The 27,178-nt window shown below is 41.5% G+C and overlaps 1 protein-coding gene across 1 annotated transcript in view; it reads right to left on the bottom strand.

The window, feature by feature from the left end:
* Window positions 1-285: 285 nt before the first annotated feature.
* The window catches only part of Bmper (BMP binding endothelial regulator), a 254,962-nt gene continuing 228,069 nt past the window's right edge, over window positions 286-27,178 (bottom strand). The window contains exons 14-15 of the mRNA XM_021172558.1: window positions 11,816-11,946; window positions 286-1,633 (exon numbers count right to left, since the gene is read on the bottom strand). Coding sequence (XP_021028217.1) covers window positions 1,452-1,633; window positions 11,816-11,946 — 313 coding nt within the window. The 3' untranslated portion in view covers window positions 286-1,451. The remainder of the gene's footprint in view (window positions 1,634-11,815; window positions 11,947-27,178) is intronic.

Raw genomic sequence — 27,178 nt, 5'->3', positions numbered from 1 at the left:
AGATCCAAACACAAGAGGAATTCCAAGAACAAAAAAAAATTCAAATTAGCACCTTAGCTGTCAAGAGTGTATGTAAAATCAACACATAGGCCTGTCATAAGCAAAGTAACGTTCTAATATATTTTTGAGTACTCTCTATTGTCTATTAAAAATGTGTTTTATTTTAAAGGGAAGCTAATGTAGGGCATATAAGTGATACCTAAATAAAATTATTAAAACTGAGTTAATATAGCTAATTTATAAAAAATACAACACAAGACACCAGGAATTGAAAACTGTGTTTGCTTAAATCTTAAGCCTTTTATTTACTACAATGCAGAACATTTTACTTTTCAACATCAGTGAGTTGGGGGTGGGGTTTTTGTTTTTGCTTTTTGACATTTTTATTTATCCAACAGAAAACAAGAACCAATAACTGTTAGTTACATCAGTAAATTAGAACAAATACAGAAACAATTCTCTTTTGGAATGAGGCTAAAACAACTGGTCAGCAGACCCTTCCCTCCTGCCCAATACCCATAACATATGAGTACCCTGCAAACAACACTGGACAGTAATGAGACAGAATAGCCAAAGGCTTTCATTTTATACACCATGAGATAGTGACAAAACGTAGATGCCCCCTAGCCATTCAATGGATTTGCCAATCCTAAATTGCTCTGAGATTCTTTATATGTTGTGCAATGTTCTCTCCAAATAGCTTTTCGTGTTTAATAAAATGTTATCCAGACATCCTTTGACTTCAGTGCAGGACATGCAAATGGTCATATCCATCGCACACATAAGTAATGAGGAGACTCATGACATATGCAAAAATGAAAAGAAATTATTTGGCAATATGCTAGTGAAAAATACATATTCCATGGTAACTATCCAGTTTGGGGAACAATATCCAGCTCTGACCCGGTGAAATCTGACAGACTCCCCTTGGTTTGCACTCACGAGGGCTCATCCCCAATCTCATGCCATCTTTCTCTGGCATACATTCCAGTCTTTGGAAATACAAAATACCCCCAGAAAAAGTACCCTTCTCCAAGAAAATCTCACTCAAAGGTCCTGACTCAAATCTTTAATTAATGCAGGCAGGCATGAGGGCTCTTAGGAAATGTCCCCAGAATGACACATGAACACACTCTTAAAGAGGCCCGATGAGTCTGCATGCCATCTTATTAAATTAAAAGCACCTATGTATATGATGCATCCAATGGCTTAGATATTAGGATTCTAGAAATAATACATGTCTTATAGCAAAAAATATACATATAATAATCCACCTATAGTTTATATAAATGATGAAATGTTTCGAATATATCTATATATCTATATATATGTACACATATATACTCTGTGTATTTGCAGAATCAGGCACACAAATACAACAGTCCTTCACTGGCTCTTGCATGTCAGTGTCAAAGACACTGGATTTCAAAGTCTATGGACTAGAACAAAGGTCATCGCTGAGGACAGAGGACTGGCTTGATGCACCTTCCCTTATGAAGGACCAGATTTGCTGGGCAGTGGCAGCCTGCAATGCAGGGCTTATTGCATGGGCCGATCTCATTCCAGTTATCACATGTCTTCACACATCCTGGGCCACAGGTATCATACACAGCACCATGTTTGCACTGGGTCGCTAAAAAAGAGGGAACAAAGGTGTTGTAAATAAATGGCCATGGTAGCTCACCTTCTGTATGACATGGAAGTCTTGTGGGCTATGCAGAGACTCTGCCACAATCAAAGCTCAGATTTACATTTTAATGAGGGAATAAGGAACAGGTAATATTTTGTTTTGAACACTTTGGGAATTAACAAACCCAAAGACCTGTCTCCTGGGTCAATGAACCTTAAAACAAAAATAATAGTAATTGAAGCTTTCCATTCCTAGGTAAGAGAGAACATCAATTTGCAAGGCTGTTAGAAAGTTGGTAAGGTTGTTTAGTTACTGCAAATACCATGACAATTTAACCATGAATAGTCCTTCCTCTTACTAAGTTATTATCAAGAAAAATATCACACATAACTATTGTAATAGTCAAAGTTACAATTACACACACAAAATCTGAGAGTACTTGAGATATGTGTCACATTTTAAACCAAAGTGATCGTGTGTTGAATGAATCAACTTGAGACAAGTTAGAGGAAGAGAAGGATAGTTCCAGATGTAGAAGAGTCAACTGTGTGACCACAGAAGGGCAGCGGCTGGCTAGGTCAGAAGTACTAAAGCGGATAGGATGGCATAGGCAAGTCCTACTGATTTGATATCTTTGTTAACTTAGAGCTGAAATGATCTGGGTACCATTTTCTGAGATGCTGAAAATTTAGGAATAGACTTACCAGAAAGCAACAATACAAACACTGAAAGTTTTATAAAAACTTGACTTTTCTTTTTTTTTTTTATTAGATATTTTCTTTATTTACATTTCAAATGTTATCCCTAGTTTCCCCTCCGAAAACCCCCTATCCCCTACCCTCTCCACCTGCTCCCCAAACCATCCACTCCCACTTCCTGGCCCTGTCATTCCCCTACACTGGGGCATAGAGCCTTCACAGGAGCAAGGGCCTTTCCTCCCATAGATAATCGACTAGGCCAGCCTCTGCTACATATGCAGCTAGAGCCATGAGTCCCACCATGTGTTTTCTTTGATTGGTGGTTTAGTCCCAGGGAGCTCTGGGGGTACTGGTTAGTTCATATTGTTGTTCCTCCTATGGGGCTGCAAAACCCTTCATCTCCTTGGGTCCTTTCTCTAGCTCCTTCATTGGGGACCCTGTGCTCCATCCAATGGATGACTGTGAGCATCTACTTCTGTATTTGCCAGGACTTTTCAAACTCTTGTTAGCTCCAATGACAAAGACAAATGTAGGTCATTCTCAGCAGTGGGAAGTAGACACATGTGGGATGCAGCGATTCTCCAGAAGTACTGACAACACTCCAAACTTCATTTGAAATGTTTTTGAACGAAACTAATAACAGTGGAGAGTCAATTTTTCTTGGTTTAATTTTTTCATTTTAGTTTGCGCAGTGTGAAGACAAACTTACTAAGGTACTGATCCTGTGACCATAAATCCTATAACTTTTTGTTTATAATAGACCATACTTTGAGTCTTTTGAATAATACATTTAAAGTGACCATAAGCACTGTATTTATCCATACTTAACTAATAGTGAGTTAATAAGAAGCATTAAGTACATTCTGTGATGACTCCCAGATTCCTGAAGCTCTGTTTAAAAGCAAACAGGGAAAGAAGTGGCTAGGCAGGAGTTAACAATTGTGTCTCCTGCCTGCTTCCTTATTATTATTATTATTATTATTATTATTATTATTGTTTGAAACAGTTTGAGAATTTTCCCACCCCTCCCCATCTTGCTCTTCTTTCTTGCCCTATCTTTCCCTCCTTTTCCCCTCTCTCTCCTCAACTCTCTCCCCTGTCCCTCCCTCCTTTCTTTCCCATCTCCCCTCTCTTCCTTCTCAATTCCACTCTCCCCTCCAGACTGGTAAAGGAAAGCACTGCTTCTTCTTTATGACATTGGATAAATAGATGAAGACAAGGAATATGGAGATCAGTATTTCTCTTCCTTCAACACTCCTGATTTCTGCACCTGTGTTATCTTTTAGACTCTTCACTGAATATTTCAAAGATTCTCTTCCCAGTGATTAACAGAATATCCTATTCATTGAACATACTTAAAATTTTTGGAACCCCCTAGAGGAAAATCAGTTCACATACAGTGTGCATCAATGTTGCTACCTTTCTATAAAACAATAATGATCACAGATAGAAATTACTGCAGAGCTGGGGCCAGCCATGTTTCAGAACAACTCAATAAGAAAGTATCTCTGAAGATGGTAAGGCGGGACCAGGATGTCAACCATTTAAAATAAATACTCCCTCTTCCCCCATCAGACAGACTGGTGATTTTAACATGCAATCAGGATTGAGACTAGACTTGAAATGGCTTTTATATCCATGTTCCCCATCACTTCAGAGATAGACAACCATTGCTTCCAAAGCAAATGCAACAAGGAAGGTCCTGTGTGTTCCCATCACTGTCCTCAGACTCCACGGCAACATATCCTGATCCACCACACATAACCACTGTCCTGTCTGCTTTACTTGAATCTAGGGCCTGAGTTCCCTTTGCTTACCCACTCACTGCCTCTCATTCACACACAACTCTGCTGACTGTGGGTGTCCTGCCTCTCCCCTCTGTAACCCCCTCAGCTATCCTGCTGCCTGTACATTCCTCTTCTCCCTCTCTGTTAACCTAAGCCATCCTTGACTCCCATGTTGGCGGACTTATCTCCTTCTCTCAAATGCTAGTTTATGGAGAAATTTACAGCCATGTTGCCCCACTCTGTGATCCACTAACACCGTGAACCCACCTCCATCATCCCCCTCCACTTTAATGAAGCTGTTCCTTCCAAAGTTTTCAGCACTTATCGGATCTGCTGACACCCTGACAATTTTCATGAAAAAGCCACTCCGTCATTTTGTCTATTTGGCTTGTGACACTGTGTGCCCTCTGGTTCCTTGCTAAACTTTTACAGATGCACTCATATCTTGGGTACCTATGCTTGATCTCAGCACTTAATATTGCAATTGCCTCCTAGCTTGTTCCCCTGACATTCTCGTGTACGCTCCCGTTTCCTTTCCAGCTCCAATTCCAGCTTTATCCCTGTTTTCTAGTTATAGAGCTCAAAGTCTTCTATCATTATCTCTAATTCTTTGCCTGAGGTAATTTCTTATCTAAATTCAAAATGTCACCTCCTTCAAATAGTTTCTGAAAACCCCAGATGACCTTCTTTTCTCTGAATTTCATAGCACTTGGACATTATACTTGTTTATTCATTTGAACTGTCCAGTAACAGTGTAGTGATGGTTTGTGTGTGTGTGTGTGTGTGTGTGTGTGTGTGTATGTGTGTGTGAGAAGGGGAGGGGGAGGGGGAGGAGAGGGAGAAGGCTCTCTGGGGGGAGGGGAGGGGAGGGGGAGGGGAGAGGGAGAGGGAACACACAGAGAGAGAAGCAAAGAAACAGAGACAGGGAGACAGAGAAAGTAAGTGTAGGTGTGAGTGTGTGGGAGTGTATATATCTGTGTGCATGTGGTTATGTCTTGAGTATGTGAGTATAGGGTTGTGTGAGTATGTGTGAGGGTTTTGTGAGTGTGTGTGTGTGTGTGTGTGTGAGTTGCTCCAGTATATCTGTAGGGTTTTGTTTTGCTTAAATGTGGATTCTGATGTAACTCCTGCCCTTGATAAGCCAAGTCAAGGACTTTATAGCTCGAGCTATGTTCCCAGCCCTGCAGCTGTGATTCTTAGAGAAACTCATAGGATTCCCTCATCATTCTTTGAAAATATATCAATTTCTAGTCACATATTTCAAAACTTTCTTCTGAGTTTACAGAAAAATCTATGTAGTGATAGATTCAAATGATTTTAAAACTCACTAGGAGAAGCTGAACTGAGACCTGGGATCCTGAGGGCAGAGCTCTCTCCCCTAGACCTCAGGGTTCGGACACAGAACTGAGCGCAGACGACATGCCAGCATGTGCTTATTAGATTATTTCTATCTGCTTGTTTGTATATCTTTTCCCTAACGTTGTTGGCTTCATTCTAAGGACATCTAACCCTTTCTTCTATCCCAACATGGATTCTCTTTGTGGCTTGTCAAGTTCATTTCTACATTCTAGTTTCTCACCTATGTTCAAGCTTTTGTCCACTCAGCTTTGTTCCCTTCAGCTCTTGCTGTTACAGGGACATTTCTCAGAAGCATGCTCTCTCTCACATGGTCTCTTTTCCTTATACACATGACTTATCCTGTGTCCTCTGCCCTAAAATCCCAGTTATTTTATCTAGCTCCCCCTATTGCTTCTATCAAGGACCCCTTATCTTTTCCATATCAAGCACAGACATCTTTTATGAGTAGAAAGTAGGCAACAGAGGACGAAGTACAAGGACCAAACAAGATCTATCATAGAATGCCATCTTAATTTCACTTCCAATTAAATCAATAACTTTCTATTGAGTATCAGATATTAACCTTGGGGGACAGATGTGATCTAGACCTCATCTCAGACAACAGATCCTGGGCTCAAAAGCAGACAGGGGATACTGATACATAGCCAGATCCGTAATATGATATAAGATGTACAGTTCTAGAGAGAGAAAGCACAATACAGAGGAAGAGAAGAGAGAAAATTTTGACTCAACACTGAGAGTTGGGTGAGATCAAGGAAGGCAGAAGAGAAAAAAAAAATTCTATTTAGGTAAACTAAGCAGGGAGCTGGTGACATAGTTCAGTATCCACTTAGCACGTGCAAAGCCCTGGGTTTAAATACTAGCACTGCAAGTCATCATCACGGTCATCATCACCATCACTATCACCATCACTAGCATCATCATCATCATCACCATCAATAGCATCATCATCATCATCATCATCGCCATCACCACCATCATCATCAGTAGAAACTTGTAAAACCAAAAACATTAGAAAGAGCTTCCCTGGTAGAAGGATCTATTACTCAAGAGATTAGGGTGGACATGACCAGGTAATACAGGTGTGATGGTTAACCCGGTATGCATGGGATAAGGGATGATCCTTGCCTTAGTAGCTGAATAGGTGTGGAGTGTTGGGAGGGAGAATGATGAAAGAAAAAGGTAGAGCACCAGGCCAGAGCCAGAGAATGCAGAAGCCCTCTCAACACCCTGCAAAGAGAAAGCCTGGCCAGCTTCGGAGCTGAAGAATGAAGCTGTCAGATTGATCTCCACTTTAGCACAATGTGTAGATGATCTTAGAAAGCAAGCACTGACTGGATCCCTTGGCTAACCACTATGATTTGATTTATTTTTCAAACTCATCAAAGAAAAATATAACTTTTAAACACACATATGATTTGGTTTGCTCCCATGCCTTTGAAGGATTTCATTTGGTTAAATTGTTTTTCTTTTTCTCAAAGTCAGGAAACTGCCAGAGTGGCAGCAAGGTTTAGTACTCATGTAGCCTCCAGGGACATTCATCGGCTACAGTGATGCATAAAGATGGTACTCAAAGGTTTATCAATCTGTTCCAGAAGGCACTCTTTATGCCCTCTGGAACTAAACTGTTTCTAGGCTCCACTCTTAAGCCCAGAAGCTGATTGATGGTCACAATGCCCAGCTATACAACTCAGGAGTTCACAGAAGGTATCCAGATAGGCAAAGATAAGTTCCAGGTATAGAATCAGGCCAGAGTGGATGCAGGGGAGTAACGGGAAACAGCTGTGAGATGTGGAAGCAAGGAAAGAAGACAATTGCTGAAACAACACCCAACATCCACAGCAATGCAGAGGAATGCAGAAGCCAGCACCTCTTCCCTGTATTAAACCTGCTGGTGAATGTGCAGTGAGAGTCACTGTCAGCTGTTGGTAGTGGGTAAATAGTCTGCTAAGGATGGCAATGTAAAATACAAGACACAACATCCTAAATTTTTTTTGGAATCAGATGGTCCTAAGAAACACCTACCAGGAATCAAGCGACTGGAGTGAATGAATGAATGAATAAAGACCCAATTGTATTCATCCCTCTGTTTAGTTTGCTTGCTTCTCTGCATTCTTACAATGAATCTACCTACCTTAGTTTCTCACTTTCTATCTCTTAAGGCATGAGTAAATTGTTTAACATCCCAAGTCTTAATATTTTTATCAACAAAACATGGCAGAGTTCATACGTAGGTTCTCTGACTATACCTCGTGAATTCACAGGAGGCATCTAGGTTCTCAATATCTTTATAAATAAGACATGATGGAGGTCATAATATTACCATCTAGGCTTTCATGGGCATGAGATACAATAAGATATATCCTAAAGTGCTAGTACACTCCTCAGCAAAGGAAATACTACTAGAAAAATAACAGACTCTAAAAATGGTTGTCATTAAGCACATAAAGTTTCACTGTAGTTATTAGCATTATTGATTTTTTTTATTTAGTAATTCTCAGGCTTAATTTAAATTGCACTAGGCCCTCTGGGCACAGACAGTGGCATCTCAACAGTGGTGATAGTGCTTAAATCTAGGAGAACCTTTAAAATATCACTTGTGCACTTGGAGTTTCCTTCCTCATTTGTTTTTCATTTGTTCAACTCCCAAGTTTTTTACACTAGAAACCACTTTTCTGTCTCAGCAGCCTTGGGTGCTACCATGACTCAGAGCACCTAGAAGCTGAAACCAAATAAATTACATGTTTACAATATTCACTATCCTAGATGAATCTGAATACAACTCTGAGAGATGCACCAGGCTCTGGAAGTCCATTTTTCAATGTGCCAACTGACAATCTGGAAATCTACAGTGTGTGTGCATGTGTGTGTGCATGCATGCATGCAAGTATATGTGTGTATGCCTGTGTGTGACTGTGTGTGCATGCCATGTATATGTCTGTGTGTTTGTGGGTGGTGTCTGTGTGTGTGTGTATGGTGTATGCATGCCTCTGTGTGTATGTGTGTGTGTGTGTGTGTGTACACACATACACACCAATTTTGAAAGGTAAATGGAACCTTTCAGGTGATAAACCAGCTTGCCTCAATCTTAGGCTTCAAAGCCATCTTACAGTAAAGACAAACTAGTTTCATTCCTGTTTATATTTAAGTTATATTTAATCCCCAATTTAGAAACACCCTACTCCTGAGCTATAAAAACCTTTATCTTCACATGTCCAGTGCTGGTCTCTTAAGCCCTGCCTTAGGAAGAGACATCCCATGTACATGAATTTTTTTAAAAAAAGCTTGTTTTAGGGGGAAGGAAAAGAGGAGCAGGACCAGGTGTGGGAGGAGACAGGGGAGATGTACAGAGGGTCAGGAAATTGAACAGAGGTGTATGCAGTGGGGGTATGAGGAACTGGGGTAGCCACTAGAAAGTCCCAGATGCCAGGAAAGCAAGAGACTCCCAGGGAATGACATTAGTGGAAATACCCAACAAAGGGGAGAGAGAACCTGTAGAGACCGTATCCAGAGGTTAGGCACTGTCTCCAGTTGAGGGAGGGGGCCACCTACCCATTTCAAAAATATTAACCTAGAATTGCTCCTAACTAAAGGAAATACAGGGATGAAGAGTGCAATAGACTGAAGGAAAGGGCATCCAGAGACTCCCACCTGAAGAACCATCCCATATGCAGACACCAAACTAAAACACTATTGCTGATGCCAAGAAGTGCTTGCTGACAGGAGGAGCCTGATAAAGCTGTCTCCTGAGAGGCTCTGCCAGAGCCTGACCAATACAGATGCAGATGCTTGCAGCCAACCATAGGACTGAGCATGGGGATGCCAATGGAGGAACTAGGGAAAGGACTAAAGGAGATGAAGGGGTTTGCAACCCCATAGGAAGAACAACACTATCAACCAACCAGAGCTCCCTGAGCTCCCAGGGACTAAACCACCAACCAAAGAGTACACATGGAGGGACCCATCGCTCCAGCTGCATACGAAGCAGAGGATTGACTTATCTGGCCTCAATGGGAGGGGAGGCCCTTGGTCCTGTGAAGCTCAATGCCCCAGTGTACAGGAATGCTAAGGCAGTGAAGCAGGAGTAGGTGGGTGGATAAGCACCCTCACAGAAGCAGAGAGGAGGGGGATGAGATAGGGGGTTTGCAGAGGAGAAACCAGGAAGGGGGATAACATTGAAATGTAAATAAATGCCAGGAAGTGGTGGCGCATGCCTTTAATCCTAGCACTTGGGAAGCAGAGGCAGGCAGATTTCTGAGTTCAAGGCCAGTCTGGTCTACAGATGGAGTTTCAGGACAGCCAGGGCTATACAGAGAAACCCTGTCTCCTGTTTAATAAAAACAAACAAACAAAAAAGAAAAGAAAAGAAATGTAAATAAATAAAATAACCAATAAAAAGGTAAAAAAATAAAAATTATGAAATCTAAATAATAAAAAGCTTGTTTTAATTAATCATTTGCTTTAATTGATTTGGACATGATTTGTCTTGGTGGTGTTTTTCCTTGCATCTGCAGAATTAATATTGGGAGTATATTTCTTTTCTATTACTAAAGGGATTCAGTCCCTGAAGTGAATAAGTCAACATAAAATGTGACATCCTCAGATGTATCATGTGTGCTGGAATGATGCCCAGTACAGCTCTGGGCTGGGAGGAGATCCTGCTAGAATCTGAACCAAAGCAGCACACCAGCTAATATAATGGACAGAAACCGTCTGAGCCTCTAATACAGCAGGACGGATGGGTGCTTGCCTCCATGTATTTCATTCATTTTTCTGGATGATTTAAGAGAAGGAGAACTCAAAGCAAGGGAGCAAAGATTAATGATGGCAAGAAAGATCCAATCCTAAACAAGCATTATTCTCTTGTATTCAATTTAGCATGCGAGCCGTAGGTCAGAGCTCCGTAGGTCAGAGCTCAGCCACTTGCATCATTTCGCATCAGCTTTAGCTATAAGTCCCATAAACTGCCTTCTCATTTATGGTCAGAGCTAAAGCTGTTAGGAATTTTGCAGTTATTGTAATCCAAGGCTTGTTACTTCTTGGCAAATCTGCCCCTTGGTACTAAAATGTTTCCCAGAATTGAGATTAGACAATTCTTTCTCAGTCTCGCTACCTTCAACTCTGTCATGGATTAAACTTCTGTGAGCTGAACATTCTTTAAGATGTTTCATGCACACAGCACAATATTCACAGGTTAGTATGGTGAAATTCCATAATATTCCCTTATCTCCATGGTGAATGTGATATTAAGATATTTATCTTAATCCAAGACACCATCAGTTATAGACTATGATTCCTTCAATAGTCCTTTCTCAGTCCTCTGTGTTCAATATGGGCTCTCTATTTCTATGCACCACACTGTAAAAATAAGTTTTCTTAAGTCCCCACTGGTTTCCACTTTTCTTAAAACAAAAGCTAGATTCCTCTCTATGGTCTGGAAAGATTGTGCATTCCAGCTTCCTCTCCAACTGGTTTCCCCTTTCCCTTGATCATCAGAATCAAGACAGAAGTGAATGTTTTACAATGTGAGAAATGCTGGGGTTTTTGCAGCTCTGTGGCTGTCCACCCTGATTTTTGTGCACAGACTGTTTCCTTGACGCCCCTCTGTCCTTTGGCCTCATGTGAAAGCACCATCTCTGTTAAAGAACCTCACCCCTCAACGCTGCCCAAGTGGCTACCCATCCTCTTCCATTTGCCTTCTACAGCTCTGCACTGTTTGCTCTTTTTCCATGCTCAACTATTTTCAAGTGTTGTCAGTCTCTGTTTCTGTCTTCTCTCACAAGACACTTTATAATATGTATTTTTAGATGAAGAGGGACTTCTATTTTACATATATCAAATGAGCTAGTTCATGAGGACAGAGAGCTAGTAAGCACTGGTGGAGGAATCTGCCTATACAAGGGAGAGAAACATTCTCCTGGGGTTTGTTCAACAACCTATTCTAACAGATCATGTTTATCCTGAAGACCTCAGATGACTGTAATGGTCCTGAATCTCTTTTGTTCCACACAGGATCCAAGCTAGTTGTGACTGTCCTTGTTCTAAGCACATCCAGCTGTTAGCTTGAAGTTGGGAGGGTTTTGCAACAGTGGAAATCTTTAAATTGCTAAAATGTGCATGCCACAAAGCATTTGTCCTAAGTGCTCTGCCCCATGGGAAGCTCCTGGGTTTTGTCAAGTTACAAGCCAGTTGAATCACCTCTGTGATTCCCTGTTGGTCAAGCAGGGGTGGGGGTGGGGGGGGTGGATTGTTCACACTAGCACCTGTGTGGCTTTCCTCTCCATTGCTTCCTGACCATGACAATGGTCTACGGTTAGAAGGTCCCTCCGGGGCTTTCTTACCTGCACAGCTCTGCTGAGGTTCCCAGTGCACTTTGATTCCCTCTCTCTGACAGGCACGGGTATACGCCAGAAATGACTCACAGTAACAGTTTTTATGGACTGGACATTCACACATGTCTGTTACACAGGACCTAAAGGTCACAACAGAGAGAAAATATTGTCTTAATATATCAAATTATCAAACACTTGAAAAGATATCTGTAAGAAAAGGTTAGGTGGATACCTAAAAATAAGTATAAAAATTCTGTAGACAACTGTGTCCACACAGAGTCTAAACACTGTGATATCAGGTTTTTGTTCTTTGAGAGGACTATGCCAAAGAACTTGTTGCAATGTCAAAAATGTTCTAATATTTCCACTGCTCAAGGAAGTAGCCACTGCCTGTATTTGTCTGCTAAGGAGTTGGAATATAGCTGGAGCCACTGAGCAACAAGAGTGTCTGATTTGACTGAATTTTAACTACCATAGACTTAAATAGCCAGTGATTAGAAGCTGGGCTTACAAGCTCTTGAAGCACAGACATGCTGCCATTTGTGACTATAGTGATACACAAAATGATTGGCTCTACTCTACCACAGCCAAGAACACCAAGCAACTTGATAAAAGCCCCAAAGGCCCATAGCTTGGGATGTGCAATTAGCATTTACTCTTGCAAGGTCTTGCATCCCAGTCTCCTCTTCAGGATGCCAGTTAACACATTCCCAAGAAAGCAAACATTTCAGATCTTTAGTTAGGCTAAGAGTATTGAATCAGCAGCTCCAGCTTAAATTTTAATATGAAAATGAATGAGCAAGACATCAATTAAGCTGAAATATGTTTAAAGGCAAACAAGTTTTCAAATTTCTCGACTAGACAGGCATCCTGATGAACTTCCATCATGATAGAATATTAGAGTTTACCAAATGCTTTGCCAGGCAGTCTGTCACAGAATTATAGACAAGGCCTACTAAGCAGAGCTCCTGTGTTATAAATGAAGGGATCACTTTACTCAAATAAACAAGTGTGACCAAATTCATAGGAGCAAATCAAAATTGCTTCCAGACTTAGGCCATTCTACATGTATCATATGATGCTAAATTCCTCACCTCTGCGGGCAAATGTATCACTCAACAATTCTAAGTTGACTTTTATGTAAGAAAACTTCAAGGTTAATAAAATTAAGCTAATCTTACTTTTTTTCTAGTCTTTGTTCAGCAATTTCCTTCCTTGCTGAACCAATTTCAAGGCTGAATGCATAAAAATAATCAAGATTTTAAGTGGCACACATGATCCTGAAAAGTATTCAGGCCATGGCCATCCAGTGCCAACATACAGATGTCTCTCTCTGCATTGGACATGTAATCTACTGGTTGAAGAGACAGGTCAGTTAGCCCTAGGTGCTAGTTGGTAGCCCGCCTAGCTAGGAACAAGAGCTAAACAGCAGAGATTATATTCAGGAACTGATGGTAGTCCAGCCTACTTGTGCAGTCCAGGACTCAAACATAGTCTTGAAAAACAGGGACTAACAGACAAAGGAGACCCAAAGCTGAGACAAAAAAAGAGCCTTTTGCATTTCACTGATTGCTGTTGCCCTAGACACAGATGCCAGCATTGCGAAGCTGATCTCTCTCCTTTCTATAGTGGTCAAAGATGAATTTCCTTACACTTTGATCTCCCTTCATTAAAGAAATCCTGTGAAATCATATTCCAGCAAATGTATCCAGGCACCGAATACACAGTGCTGTCTTTGCCCTGGATGTTGCCTCTGGATTTCCAAGGCAAAGCCAGATTAGTCTTGTTCTGAAAGCAGCCACTCCATGTGGCCTGTGCATCCTCATCGGCCTCATCTCCTCTCATGCTTCAGTTTTCATTCCAGAAACCCTCACATGTAGCATCATCGTCCTCAGACTATAGACAGCAGTATGGCTGTACCAGGCTATATCTTTATTGTCATCTCTACTTTGCATTTCCTATGGGCTTTTGTTTCCCCTTTTTGGGGCCTCTGTAGATGTCTTTCCCCTGTATCCATAGCTCTCATTGGCCAGGTACAGCAAGTAGGATGACATCGAATGGTCCTGGTCAATGATAAAGATATATGGGAAAGGGGTGACACAAATAAATGCTTTTATTTCTCAACTGAAAAGTTTTACACCTAAACAAGTAGTAGTAGTGTGAACTGAGTCTTCAGACAGAAGAATTTTTCAGAACAATAAAGTCTAAGAAAAGAGGCAATAACCTACATTGCCCACAATAGGGATCCATTTAATAAAACTTTGGTGACTGCCCAATAAATACTCTACAGCCTTTACAATGATGTTTTGGAAATATTAAAATATCAAGCAGCATAAAAATTGATATTGTATAATCATAGAAACAAAATAAAACAAAACAGATATGCTCGAGTGTTCATAATGGCCATCTTGGGGAGGTGAATTTAGAGCCCTCATTATTTTTTAACTGTCTCCAATGAATACATCCAACACCTAAAATGCTAAGTGCCAAAAGAATTATTTAAAAACAAAGATGAATATTAGTATTTAAGTCATAATTTAGGAACCTGAGTTGTAAGATAAAGTGAAACAATCAGAGAAATTCACAGTATCCAGTAATTCATCTTTGTTTTTAAATAATTCTGCTAAAATATTTCCAGGCTCTCGTGAGACCTGCTGATACAAATTTTGATTCTATTCACTTTGAGTTTCCTCACACTGTCCTCCTGATCCTGTGAACTTGACATCCAGACAGATGGAACAGATTCCAGAATAATTATACATACTTTTGCTGGTTGCAAAGGAATCTATTACCAGAAAACTAAAAGCATCTTGAAATGGACTTCAAATCAACTTCAGGAGGGGAAATGGGCGGTTATTCAACTGTTCTGTTCATGTTTATCACACCTAATAATTCAGTATAGGGAAAATGTAGTTTATGACATGTGGCTCTGAACTAACATGCCTTTTTGGGAGATTACTGTCCTTCCTTTAATTGGTATGCATCAGTATTATATTATATAGTATAATATAAATCTAGGTTATATCTTAAGTAGAAGACTTTCATGGATTTTATTGTTGCTGAGATTTGTCTTTTAGATTTCTGCTTTTACAAAATTCCCATGTCATGATTATGTTCTAATAAATAAGGAGTTTGTCAGGAGGCTCACCTGTCATTGTGCCAGAGGGGAGGCACAGCTTCTACACTGAGCTTTGCAGAGAGGTTCTGAGGGTAGATTTACCTGCCTACTCTTTGAGTGTTCTCTGTAAAGCATGTAACAATGCTTTAAGACATAAAGAAGGATAGAAAGTGGGGAAAAGATGCCAAAGCTATTAGAAAAAGAGAAAATAAATTCATGTAGAAGTTCTAAATTATTAGAGGGAAATTCAAGATCTCCTGCTGGCTTCTCTCCCAGAGGAAACAGACTTAAAAATAAATGCTGTGTCTGTCACTAAACAAGTCAGTGGAGAAGAAACTGGCCAATGATCAGGCATCCTCATAAGGCCCCTTGCCCTTGGTGTGACAAGACAGGGTCCTGGAGGGTCACTGCCCTGAGACTGAAAGCACTCCAGACCAGAATCCCAGATGTTATTCCTGGAATGAGGAAGCCTCCAGTGCCAGCTGGCTTCCAACTCAAACATCATCATCAATGGGAAGGATCTTTGTGTTAATCTTAAAGATACAGTCACCAAGGTGCCAGCAACTGCCAGCTGGAGTCCTCAGTCTTGAGGGAGGAGAAGTCTCCCTGATGAAGTATCTCCCAGAGTCCCCTGGGAAATTCAATACCTAAGCAACCTTAGACTTGCTCAAATGAGCAGTTGAATTTGGTTTGCTATCTATTTCTCTTTTCCTGAAAGCCATGACTTGCTCTCTGACTCTTTTGCTCGGAGACATTTGTATGGCTATTTGTTTCTGGCCTCCTATAATGCAAATAAAAACTAATTCCTTGTCTGAGCCCAAGACAGGGCTCAAAAAAAAGAAAAAAATCTGTTGGTCAGTGGACTCCTCTCCACTTCCAGAACTTCCCGATTTTCATGATGACCAGCTCTTTTTAAAGGAGATGCTAGGAATTGATTACAATCTGACCAAAGCTGCTTTCTTCAATTTTTCCTAGGTTGCTAGATGGGTACCATTTTATTTTATTGGCTTTTTAGAGACAGGGTTTCTCTCTGTAGCCCTCTGGCTCTCCTGGAACTCACTCTGTAGATCAGGCTGGTCTTGGACTCAAAAAGATATACCCAGACAAAATGGGTACTTTTAAATGGTCTGGCTATATAAAAATAAATAAATAAATAAATAAATAAATAAATAAATAAATAAATAAATAAATAAAACAAATAAATTCAGACCATGTCAGACACCACCATAAAAATCCGGCAGCTTTTCATGATAAAGAAGTTACACCCATCACAATCTCAGCAGTAGTTGCTGCAGTTTTGGGACCTTGTGTTCCTAATTGATGTCTTATTTTATCTTTTCCAAAGTACAGCCTATTCACTTTCAAAAGACCCTTCAGTAGCCCAATTGCATGGGTTAGTGTCTTTGATTGTTCTCCAAAGCCTGCAAATGGATAGGAGTGGGAAGTGGAGACCTAAACCTTTCTATGCCCGTTTTATCCAGAAGTAGTCAGATTAACTTGATGTCCAACTCCTAAATGATTCTGAGCTCCAATTCTTGATGGGATTTGCTAGATACTGAGTTTTATATTAGCAGGATTGAAAGCCATTAGGATTGGGCCCTCTTTCATAGTTAACAACTTGTAAAAAACAAAAACAAAAAACAAAAAACAAAAACAAACAAACAAACAAAAAACCCCAAAGACTGTAAGCGTAGGACTTGAAGTACTGGTCAAAATAATGGGATCCTAGTCATAAACCTGACCCAGAGGTTCAATACTAGATAACCATTTAAATCTTAAGAGATTATTATCTATCTGGAACAAAGACTCCCCTGTAAGACTTGATTCAAGTGGGCCTATCAATAAGCTTCACAAGAAAACGGCTCAGGAAAGTTATCTATTTCAATGTGGACCAGCATGATATTCCTTTTGGACATTGTCTGCCCTCATCCCTTGAGAGTGCTCCTCTTTACTCTCCAATGAACTATTTTCTACACTACTATATACATATATGCACATTTACATACAAATTACATGCATGACATAAATAAAAGTTAGAAACAAAGAACTGGTTCTCAAGCATTCTCTTTTTAATATACTTTTCATCCATTACATTTTCTCTCTCTCTCTCTCTCTCTCTCTCTCTCTCTCTCTCTCTCTCTCTCTCTCTCTCTNTCTCTCTTGTGTGTGTGTGTGTGTGTGTGTGTGTGTGTGTGGGTAGTTTGACATCTCCTGGAGAACATGTCCATTTCCTCTCATAGTAACCAATGCATTATCAACACCAGGGTGAATGCCTATGGTCAGATCAATTCATCCCAGTTTCTTAGCAATGAAGCCAATATCATCACTACTCCCTCCAGCAAGGCTCTAAAGTAGCAACTGCAGCCCATAAGTGGCTGTCTAAATAGCATAAGTAAATCATAGCAAAATGAAGTTGTGTCCATTTGTATACTCTTACTAGACACACTTTGCTGGTAACCGATACATTGGACAATTCAGAAGCTTTCCTAAACATAGACGGTTCTCTTAGGCGATGCTGGCTAATGGAAGCCAACTCCATTAGAACATGGAGACACGCTTGCATTCACAGAGAGATTCCTAATTGTAGTCAGATTAGGATCAAGGATACTCCTGCCTTCTGACTGGTACATCAAAAGAAAGCTCATCCTAAGAGAGCAGACCAGAAGCAGAAGGAACAGAAAGAAGTTCAAGACCAGTCTGAGCTACATAATGTGATCATCTCTTAAAAACAAGAAAGAGGAAGGTCACTTTTCTTGGCATCCAATCAAGATTCCTAGAAACCTAGAGCTCAACCTACTCTCTTACTCATTCACATTTACTAGATCATAAAGGATGTCGCATCAACCCAGGACTTTCTTCCTGTATTGCTAATCTTGCTCTAAGTGTGCTTTGTTTTGTGTGTTTGTTTTATGATGTCTCTCCTTTCAAGCTCAGTTGAAATTCTTCACATGTCCTCCTTGACTAGCCCAGGAAAGGAGAGCCACATCCCCCAAGTCCCATGTTCAGGGCACCTGCATGCAGTCTTTGAACTTTCATAACTTCTTTCTCTCTTTAGGATGAGGAATGGGTCCAGTTCTTTTATATCCAGAATGTATTATATTTGGGGGAAGTATCCAGAAAAGCATAAATCAAAGAAGAGGAAGGCATGACCACCTTGCACAACAAAGGGTTGAACACTAGCCTCACAGGCCATAACTATACAGGGTGTGGGGGGGGGGCTCACAAGATTGAACCTTTTCTTCATAGGCCATGGCTACAAATGGTCGGAGGGGACTCACACACAGGGTTGAGCATTTGCCCCAAAGGCCATGACTATACCTAGTGGCCCGGGGCTAAAAGGGTTGAGGACTTTTCTCGTAGTTCTTGGCTACAAAGGACCTCAAAATAAGCTGCTTCTGTAGAAATCCTTTCTGTTCTTGTTTTCATGTAGAGCTTCTTATATTCCTATCCTGTCTCCTAGATGATTTTTTTCTTAATTTAATGATTGTGGGGAAATAAGACTTGATGAGATAATTCTGATTTAATAAGATATTTTCAGAAAAGCACATATTCATTATTGTAAGAATAACATAACATATAGCTTTTTTGTGTTATTAAAAATCTTCCAGTAGTGCTAAAATAAACATAGCTGTGCTTCCTAGCAACAGCAAAGCCAAGTAGATCTCCTGTGGCTTTCTCTGGGTATAAGGGCCATTTTTGATGAACAGAGGTGAGGGCTTCTGCTTCCAGACAAAGTGCTGAAAGCGCACAAGGATTAACCTTGGGATCTCTGCTCTGTTTCCAGGAGAACAGGAATCAAGCCATCAGAGACAGCAGCCAGACATTGAAGAGTGCTTTTTCCTCTGCCACCAAAGAGGAACGTTGCCTGGACTGTAGCTCTCAACCTGTAGGTCAATTTTTCTGAGACTAAGGACCAATGGGGCAAAACTTAGCAGCAGCAGAAAAGACAAAAGACAAAAAAGAAGAAACCTAGAAAACCACATTGTGGTCATGGCTGCCCTTGTTTGTATCTGTTCTTAGAAGCTGGTGAAACTATCTTAGGCTGGTTGATGTTTGGGAAACTTCAGAGAAGAGGTCAAGAGAAGTGAGAGGCAGCCCTGGTCAAGTGGATCAGCTACCATGAGACTACTAAAAGATTTACCTACACTTTAACTCTTAAAATTCTGCCCTTATTGTTGAACCTGAGTTTCAAAGAAGCATCCAGGCTTGGTAACAATGGAGAGGTGGCCTATCTATATCACATTATGCATCAAAAAAAATCTGATCCAGGTAACAGAGGTCCATTCTCCTGAAGGCTATATGGACACTTAAACACACTTGGGCTTACCTGTCCCCAAGAGGGAAATGGCACTGTAACATGTAAAGAGAGGCTACCGGATCCAGTGACGTGGACCAAGGTGTGAGTTGCTTTATTAAGTTAAAGAAAGAACAGAAAAGCTTGCAGAGCCAACACAGGAAGAAATTTCTATTTCTCTTTCTAGATCATTCCTGGGTGGGCCAGCTACAGTTTGGCACCACTGTCGCATTTGTCCACTGTGACACAAATTCTGACCAGAATATTATGACTGCCGGGATTGGCAGGACAGCACTCCAAGTCTGAGCTACTCTGTAGTGTGTGAACAAAGCCATAGAGCACTGAGGATGGGAATCTAGCTGGCTTTTCTTGTTACCGATACAAAAGAGATCTGGGGCCCAGCCTCATCTCTTCCCTCCTCCACTGTACCCCAGGTTAGACCTTTAGCTGACTCCTAAGTGAAAGACTCCTAATGAAGTCTGTGCTTATCGAAGGCAGAAAGCAAGACACATAGACTAAAGCAGACAGTCTTCACCAAAAAGGAGAACGAGGGGGAGGGGGAGGAGGGAGGGAGAAAGGGGGAGGGAGAGGGGGAGAGGGGAGAAAACACGAAGACTAAACATCAAACTCTAAACAGTCTGTTATGGCAGAAAGCCCTTGTAATTGAGAAGTTGTGGACAAATTCCATTGGGTGTGTCAAGGGCAGCCAGAATGCCTTCCTGTTGCAAGATACATGAGATGGACCTTGAGCATCTGTGGAATTTGCTTGGTTACAGAACCAAGCAAATTGGGAAATTACAGAAAAGGGAGGGGCTGTGGGGTAGGGTTTCCAGATCTTCATCTGACCTAGACTGGACGGTCAGTCACATGGTCAACTTCTCAACACACACAGATAGACGTACAAAAAAATGTCTCACTGGACAATTGTGTGGCCTAGAAGAACAGCCTGCACACCATCTGACTCTGACACTTCTTTCTTCTTGGCATCCAGTCCTCTAGAGATCAGGTCTGTCTACTGAAATGGCACAGAATGAACCCTGGTGTGCCAGGTTACAATGACCCTACCATTCCTTCCAAGGTAACCACAAGTTTATGAGGTTACGTTCCTGCCTTCAGAGTCCTTCCTTCCTTGAAGTCTGCTCCCACTTGGGCTTTGGGAACAGTGAATGTGCAACACCTAAGTTAACAAAAGCCTTACCAAGCCATCTCGATAGAGAGGTATTTACAGTGAGTGCCTGCTGTAATTGCTGGACTCTTATACACGATATACTATACTGCTCATAGGGACCTTTTAAAAAAGAAAACTACTTAAGACTACAGATACTGGGAAATTCTGGTCTATTTACTACCTAGCCCACATTGTGGCAGAACTCTCAATCCTCCTGCCTCAGTCTATTGTGTGCTGGGAATACAGGACATGCACGACTGCACTTCACACAAATTGATTTTTTAATCATTATAACATTGCCTGAGAGATAAATGGTATTGCCTGAATAGCAGAAGTGGAAAAAGCACAAGAAACCCAGCACAGGCCATTATCCTCTGAGCTGCTTTGGAAGCTGATATTTTTGTGGACTAACATAGGTCTCTGTGATTACAGAGACTTATTTTAAAGGTAACAGTGCTTACTGTGGTTTTAACTTCTATAATTAATTGAAGTGATCATATGAAATAATGGGTTTCTTTATTAAGCTTTCATATATGTATATCATTGCACTCTGATCCTCTGCATACACATCCATGACCTGGCCTCATTCTCCATCCCCATTCTGCACATGGGAACACATGGCATGTGTCTGTTTGCCCTTCTGTTACCGTTTCTTGTCCCCTCTTCCTTTTGATAGCTTCCTTGTCCTGTATAGCACTTTCTACTTTTATACAAGGATATGAATATTAAAAGAAGTCCTACATGTGTCTATCCATCAGAGTTGTGATTTTTAACAGCTATCGTGCTTATTCTGGTACCTAAAAGGCATCCCTTCTTCATAAGGTCATCTATCTGACCACATGTGCCTATGAAGACACTGGTCCACAAAGTTAATGCTGGCACAAGTTTCATTTTTATGGCAATCTTAGGCTATGATGTCAAAGATGCTCTGACTAACCCTTTTGAGACAAGGGGTTCTTGAGATTTCAATTTTTTCCAAAATATATATACACATACAACCACATACATTATTCTTGGACACAAAAGCCATGTCTAAAACCCAAATTAATTCCATTTTACATATACCTTGCATACACAGCCGCAGCTGCATCCCCTCCGTGTACTTGTGGTTTTAATTGCAACCCATCCCATGCAGCGAGGTGTAGAGTTTGTGGAACTTTCCACTTGAGGCATCACATTGATGCTCAGACGGTTCAGAGTTGGAAGCATGCTCTCCCTGTAAACACTGTCATGTAGTCAGGCACACCCCCTTAGCTATGGATCATGTAGTCAGGCACACCCCCTTAGCTATGGACAGCAAACGGCTGTTGCAGGTGGGGACATCATCTTCTTGAATGGTATAGCCACTGAGGACCAGTTGGGAAGAATAAAGGGTTCAAAAGGAAAGGATGGGATTGCCAGTGAGTAAAAGGGTTCGAATGCAATTATAATGTTGTGTATATGCATGCAGCTGCCAAACAAATATTTAAAAAGAAAGAAATACTCCTGGGAAAATGAGCTGTCCTTCCTCAATTCTGAGGTATGGCTGGACCAGGAAGAGCTGACAGTGATTGCAGGCATTTGCTGGGCTCTTTCTCCTCAAGAGTTAACCCACCATGTCTCTTTGAGCAGAGCCTGGCATATCTTGCTAAAGGAGGGTCTCACTCACCAGCCAAGGACAAGGAAACCTAGTCACTACCCCCCTCTAGTGGCTACAAATTAAGAGTGCCTGCTAGCAGTAAATTTTTATTCCAACATCTGCTTCTAAATCAGAAGTCTCACTCTTTTTGGAGGGTATATGATAAAGGACCACATAAAAATGGCTGTCTGGCAGAAAAATCAATCACTTTTCTCTTAAATTCGTGTTCAATCCATCACTGTCACACTCACTGTAGAACAATTGTAGGGCCAGTCAACTAAAGCCCTGTAATCTAAGGTTCTGCCCCTGGCGCCTGCCAAGAAGGCTAGGAGCCTGGAATCTCACAGGCTCACTCCCCCAGAGGACAGAGCAAGGGCTGTATGAGTGGGAGAAGCCTAGACTCTATCTTTTAAACAAATTTCATTTTGCTAAGGCATTGAGCTTTATGTGTTTTGGCTTGAAAACCAAACAACAAAAATCCTTAACTCCAACCTGCCTAACTTGAGAGAAACTTCCTCCATCATAGAGGGAAGGAAAGCCAGAGCAGACACACTACTCCTGTATACATAGCACAGCATTCTGGCCACTGTGTGGAAATGGTTCTCTACCTAGGTCTCTTACCTCTGCCCACTAAAGTAATTCACTTCTGACCCTACGTATCATCATGTCTATTAGGATGTATCAAGATGGACAGCAAAAGGGAAGTGTTTCACAGCCCCAAATATGTGGGGGGAGGTGGGAGGGAGCAGAAACCCTGCCCTGTCCAGCAGAACCCCCCCCTTCCTGGGAGGGCTGTACAGCTTTCCTGCTCTCCCCCTGGGCCACCTTCTCATACCTGGCAATTTGGAAGCACTCACGTCCTGACTGCTTGAGATTTTACAGAGACTTCATTGCATAGGTGTGAATCTTTGCATGCTTGCCATCGATGCTCAACTCACAGTCTCTCTCATCTCCCTGGGGACCTTCTGACATAGCAGGGAGAGAGACAGGCCAGGAGACCGGTAAGAGTTCTAGACTCAAAATGTAAGAGAATACTTGGTCTTAGATTCCAGAAGGTGGTAGGCAATTATTTGAGAGCAAGTGCCTTCTTGTTCTTGGGGATGAGGAGAGACCAGCAGCACCTGTAGTTCTTCCTATAGAGCTATCTCTTGGAAGAGCAGCACGTGTGGATACAAGTTACTCAATTGTACGTATGTGTATTTGTGGGAGTGGGCGTGGAGTCAGATAAGCATGGATCAAGAGGATCATAAGAAAGGAACAAGAGGCTTGGGTGATTTGAACGTGGAAAGGAAATACTGAAGATGGAGGAATACAAGCAGGGAGATGGGAGTGGGGACACAGTCAAGTATGTATGGAGATTCCATCAGGAGTTCAGTCAGTAAAGGTTTGGCCTTACAAGCATAGGCCTGCACTCATCCCTGAATTCATTCCCCAGGACTCACATAAAACTCTCAGCATGGTCGATATTTCTTATAATCTCAGTGCTGAGGAAACAGGAGTACCCCTGCGGCTTGCTAGCTGGCCAGTTAGTCTAAACTAATTAGTGGGCTCCTTGCCAATGAGGGGTGAATGACATTCCTCAAAACGGTAAGGTTGTTCTCTGTTAACATCAACCTCAATCACCTGCAACCAAACAAGTACCTGCACACGTGTGAACAGGCGTGTGTATGTGTGCGCACACACACACACACACACACACACACATAAAATTTTAATGTCATGGGCAAATCTGTTATTTTATATACTAATTAAAAATAAAATAAATATTTAAAAAACAAAGATGCTACTTTTGTGAAAAGTTGGGTAAAAGACACACTGGTTTCTCTCTACTTTTTCATACAACTAAATATGGGTCTACAGTTGTCTCAAATAAAATAGAAAAAGAAAGAAAACTTGAGTGTGACCCAAAGAAACAAAGAGAAAATAAATGTCTATTGTTTTACATTATATACTTAGAAGCACAATTTGTTACCACAGTAAAGAAGGAAGTAAAGACATTTATGTGCCTAATGCTTGACAAACTCCATTCTGGGTTTGTAGCTGACATAAATACCCAGGAAGTGTGGTAGGACACAAGTTTCCTTGCTGAAACTGAAGTCTGAATGGTGACCACCTTTGGAGTAAGGAATAGGCAGGTAGATAGATAGGGAGACAGATAGATGGATAGATAGATAGATAGATAGATAGATAGATAGATAGATAGATAGATAGATAGATAGATTGACTAACTAAACCAGTTGTGTGTTCTTGGGCACAATATCTTCCCTCCTAGGAAATCATTTACTCTGAATTCCATAGACAAGTAAGTATATAACAAGATATATTGTCTATGCTGCTAATCTCTAATGAAAAGAGACAAAAAGAGCCATATCTATTATTAGAAAGCTGTAGTTGAGAGACAAGGAAAGGCAGAAACCACTTGCCATTGCCCCAGCTGAATCTGCATCATGGGCAGACGAGATGGAACATGGTCGTGTCTTTTTTGTGGTTCCAGGGTGCTGCTCCTCTGCCCCACTCTCTGGGGAGTCATGAGGTTGGCCTCTTGTATCACAGCAGAACTCTCACCATCCAAAAGCAGTGGGGTGTCCCCAAGGGCCAAGGGAGTAAGGGAGTGGAAAGATAGAGAAGGCATGCAGTATCCCAGACCACACCCCAGCCACATGCAGTAGCTGCCACCCACTTCTGCTTCAAAGGGCTGGTCCTCCCATAGGCCTTTCTCACATTAAGCAGTGGCTGGCTGCCAAGCCCCACAACCCGCAGAAGCATAAATCCTCCACCATGTGCCTTAATAATAGGGCAGCAGCAGTGGTGGCTGTTCCCAGAGGATGTGGTGCTGGGATGAGCTTTTTCAGATGCTGGGAGACTTTCATCAAGACTTCAGTGTCTTTTGGCTCAAAAATAACACATCATTCATATCCATTCACTGCACAAGAAAGGGCCTTTCACACCCTTGCTTTGGACAGCCATGGATCAGTCAGCTGGACCAAAAGGAGCTGCTCATCCCAGAACCTATCCCCACCCAACCCACAGTGCTGAAGCAGTCATTCTCAACTCAAAGTAAAGAAATTCATCCACTACAGGCTCAAAAGGCAAACCAGTTTTACAACCCACTGTCCCCAGGCCAGTCTCTTAGATAAGTCCCAAAAGGGTAGAAAGAAAAACCTGCTTTCAGAAGCAACTAGGAGAGGTCTGAAAGTCTCCACAACTCTTGCCTAAAACTGCATCGATGTTGTCTGCATTCCACTGCTAATAAGTGGCAAAATGAGCATTCAAAGTCTAGTTCAAAACTCCCTTCTCTGCATTATTATATTATTCTTTTAATGCCTCTGGTTATTCAACAACAGCCCAATAGAGTCCTCAAAGAAGGCTTCTGGAATAATCTTACCAGATGAGGTGACCCTAAGGCTGCCTCTGACAACCCTGCATGCCTCTTATCATACCTGCAACTGTGTCCTCATGTGATTGGTCTCACTTGAGCCCCAGATCAGACAAGCCTTGCTCACCAAGTTCCCTAGCCCTGTGCAGTCCCTGTTTCAGAGTGGATACTCACAACCTATTCCCTGAATGCATTATTCACACCCACTGTTAATAAGTGGTAAAGTCAGGATTGAGGAGAAGTACAGGAAGACATGCTGATGCTAAAGAGGTGAGGAAATAGGGTAGCTGGCTAAGTAGTGGTCATGGGGACTGAAGAAGAAGAGGGGAAAGGCCATAACAGGAGAAAAATCACCATTCTGCTAGTAGCTAGGGTCAAACTCAAAAGAAAGTAAAAGAAGAGAAAGAGAAGCATAAAAAATTCCTGTGCAAGGGATATGAGAATTTGCTTCTGCAGAGGAGAGTGTGAAAGTCAAGACCAACATCTCCATCAGTAGTTAAAGAAGGAATAAAAAAGCCCCGTGTAAATTTCCATCATTGAGCAAAAGTGAATGAGATTTACAGATGTCTACAGCTGAGGATAGCCTGAAGATGTGATGGCTCTAGAGAATGAGAATGCACCGCCTCCCCAGCATCCCTCTCTCCTTCCTAGGAACCCAAAGGAAACAAACTAAAATGATAGAGGAGTGAGGTTTCCCTAACTCATATGGGACAATAATAGCACGGCTACTCTTCTGGGCTTCAGTTTTAAGCTCTAACACTCACAAAGGTTCCATTTTTCCAACAAGCAAAAGACGTAAAATTTAGAGAGGCTTTTCCAACGAGATTGGTGTTGATCTTTATAGATATTTTCTTCCTCAGTGTCCTTAATAATTCTTCTAAAGTGAAGGTCTCAACAACAATGAGCATGGAAACACATCTTTGTTCAGGGTGCTTGGGATCCATCAGAGGCTGGGTGACAGGTATAGAATCACAGAGTCTCAGCAGACCTTAAGGAAGGAACACTGACTCTCTGCAGCAGTTCTGCCTCTAACACTCCTGACAGATGGTCACCCCTCTGTGTCATCTGTCTGAGATGGGAGCTCGGTGTCTTTTTAGGAATCTCATTCCCGTGATCGACAATTACCACATCCAGCTCTCAGGAAGGCTCCTCATATTTCCATATTTTAAATGAAAGTGTGTTCTGCAGCTCCCACCCATTTGTTCCGATTCTACCTTATGTTGCATTATAGAATTCTATTCCCGTTCACATTCCATATGACATCTTGCTCAAATACATGACATAAAATAAAAATGTCCCACTTAGAAGTGAAACTTTTGGGATAACTTCCAGAAATATCCCATCTTGTTTTAAATTCCTATACTTTGATTTCCTTCCTATCTAGAAGCTAAGAGATGTTTCACCTGAGGACAGACTTTCTTCCCTTTTATTTATCCTTTCAGTAAATCTATTGAGCAGAGCAGTGTGCTCACCTCCGAGCAACGGGCAAAGGCGACATGTGAGAGCTCCTACTCTAAGCTAACAATGTGCTACTAAACTGTAAAAGAAGGATGAAGATGATGTGTCAGAGAGTAGGAAAATTTAGGAAAGATTTCAAGGACAAAGGTTTGTTTGAGTGACATGCCAAAAGAAAGAAGGTTTACTTGGGCAAAAAGAAAGGAAGGACTTTTTCATCATAACCAGTATGGGCCTTTGTTTCCATCTTCCTGTACCATTTCCTCATGTGAGCAACAGGAAAGAAAACCAGTCATGGAGAATGGGCCAAAAGCTAGGCAATGCCACACAATGGACTCCTCAC

This window comes from Mus caroli, chromosome 9 (assembly GCF_900094665.2).
Source record: "Mus caroli chromosome 9, CAROLI_EIJ_v1.1, whole genome shotgun sequence".
Classification (NCBI taxonomy): domain Eukaryota; kingdom Metazoa; phylum Chordata; class Mammalia; order Rodentia; family Muridae; genus Mus; species Mus caroli.
Note: the sequence above shows the minus strand (reverse complement) of the source record. Positions and strands in the feature narration are given on the sequence as shown.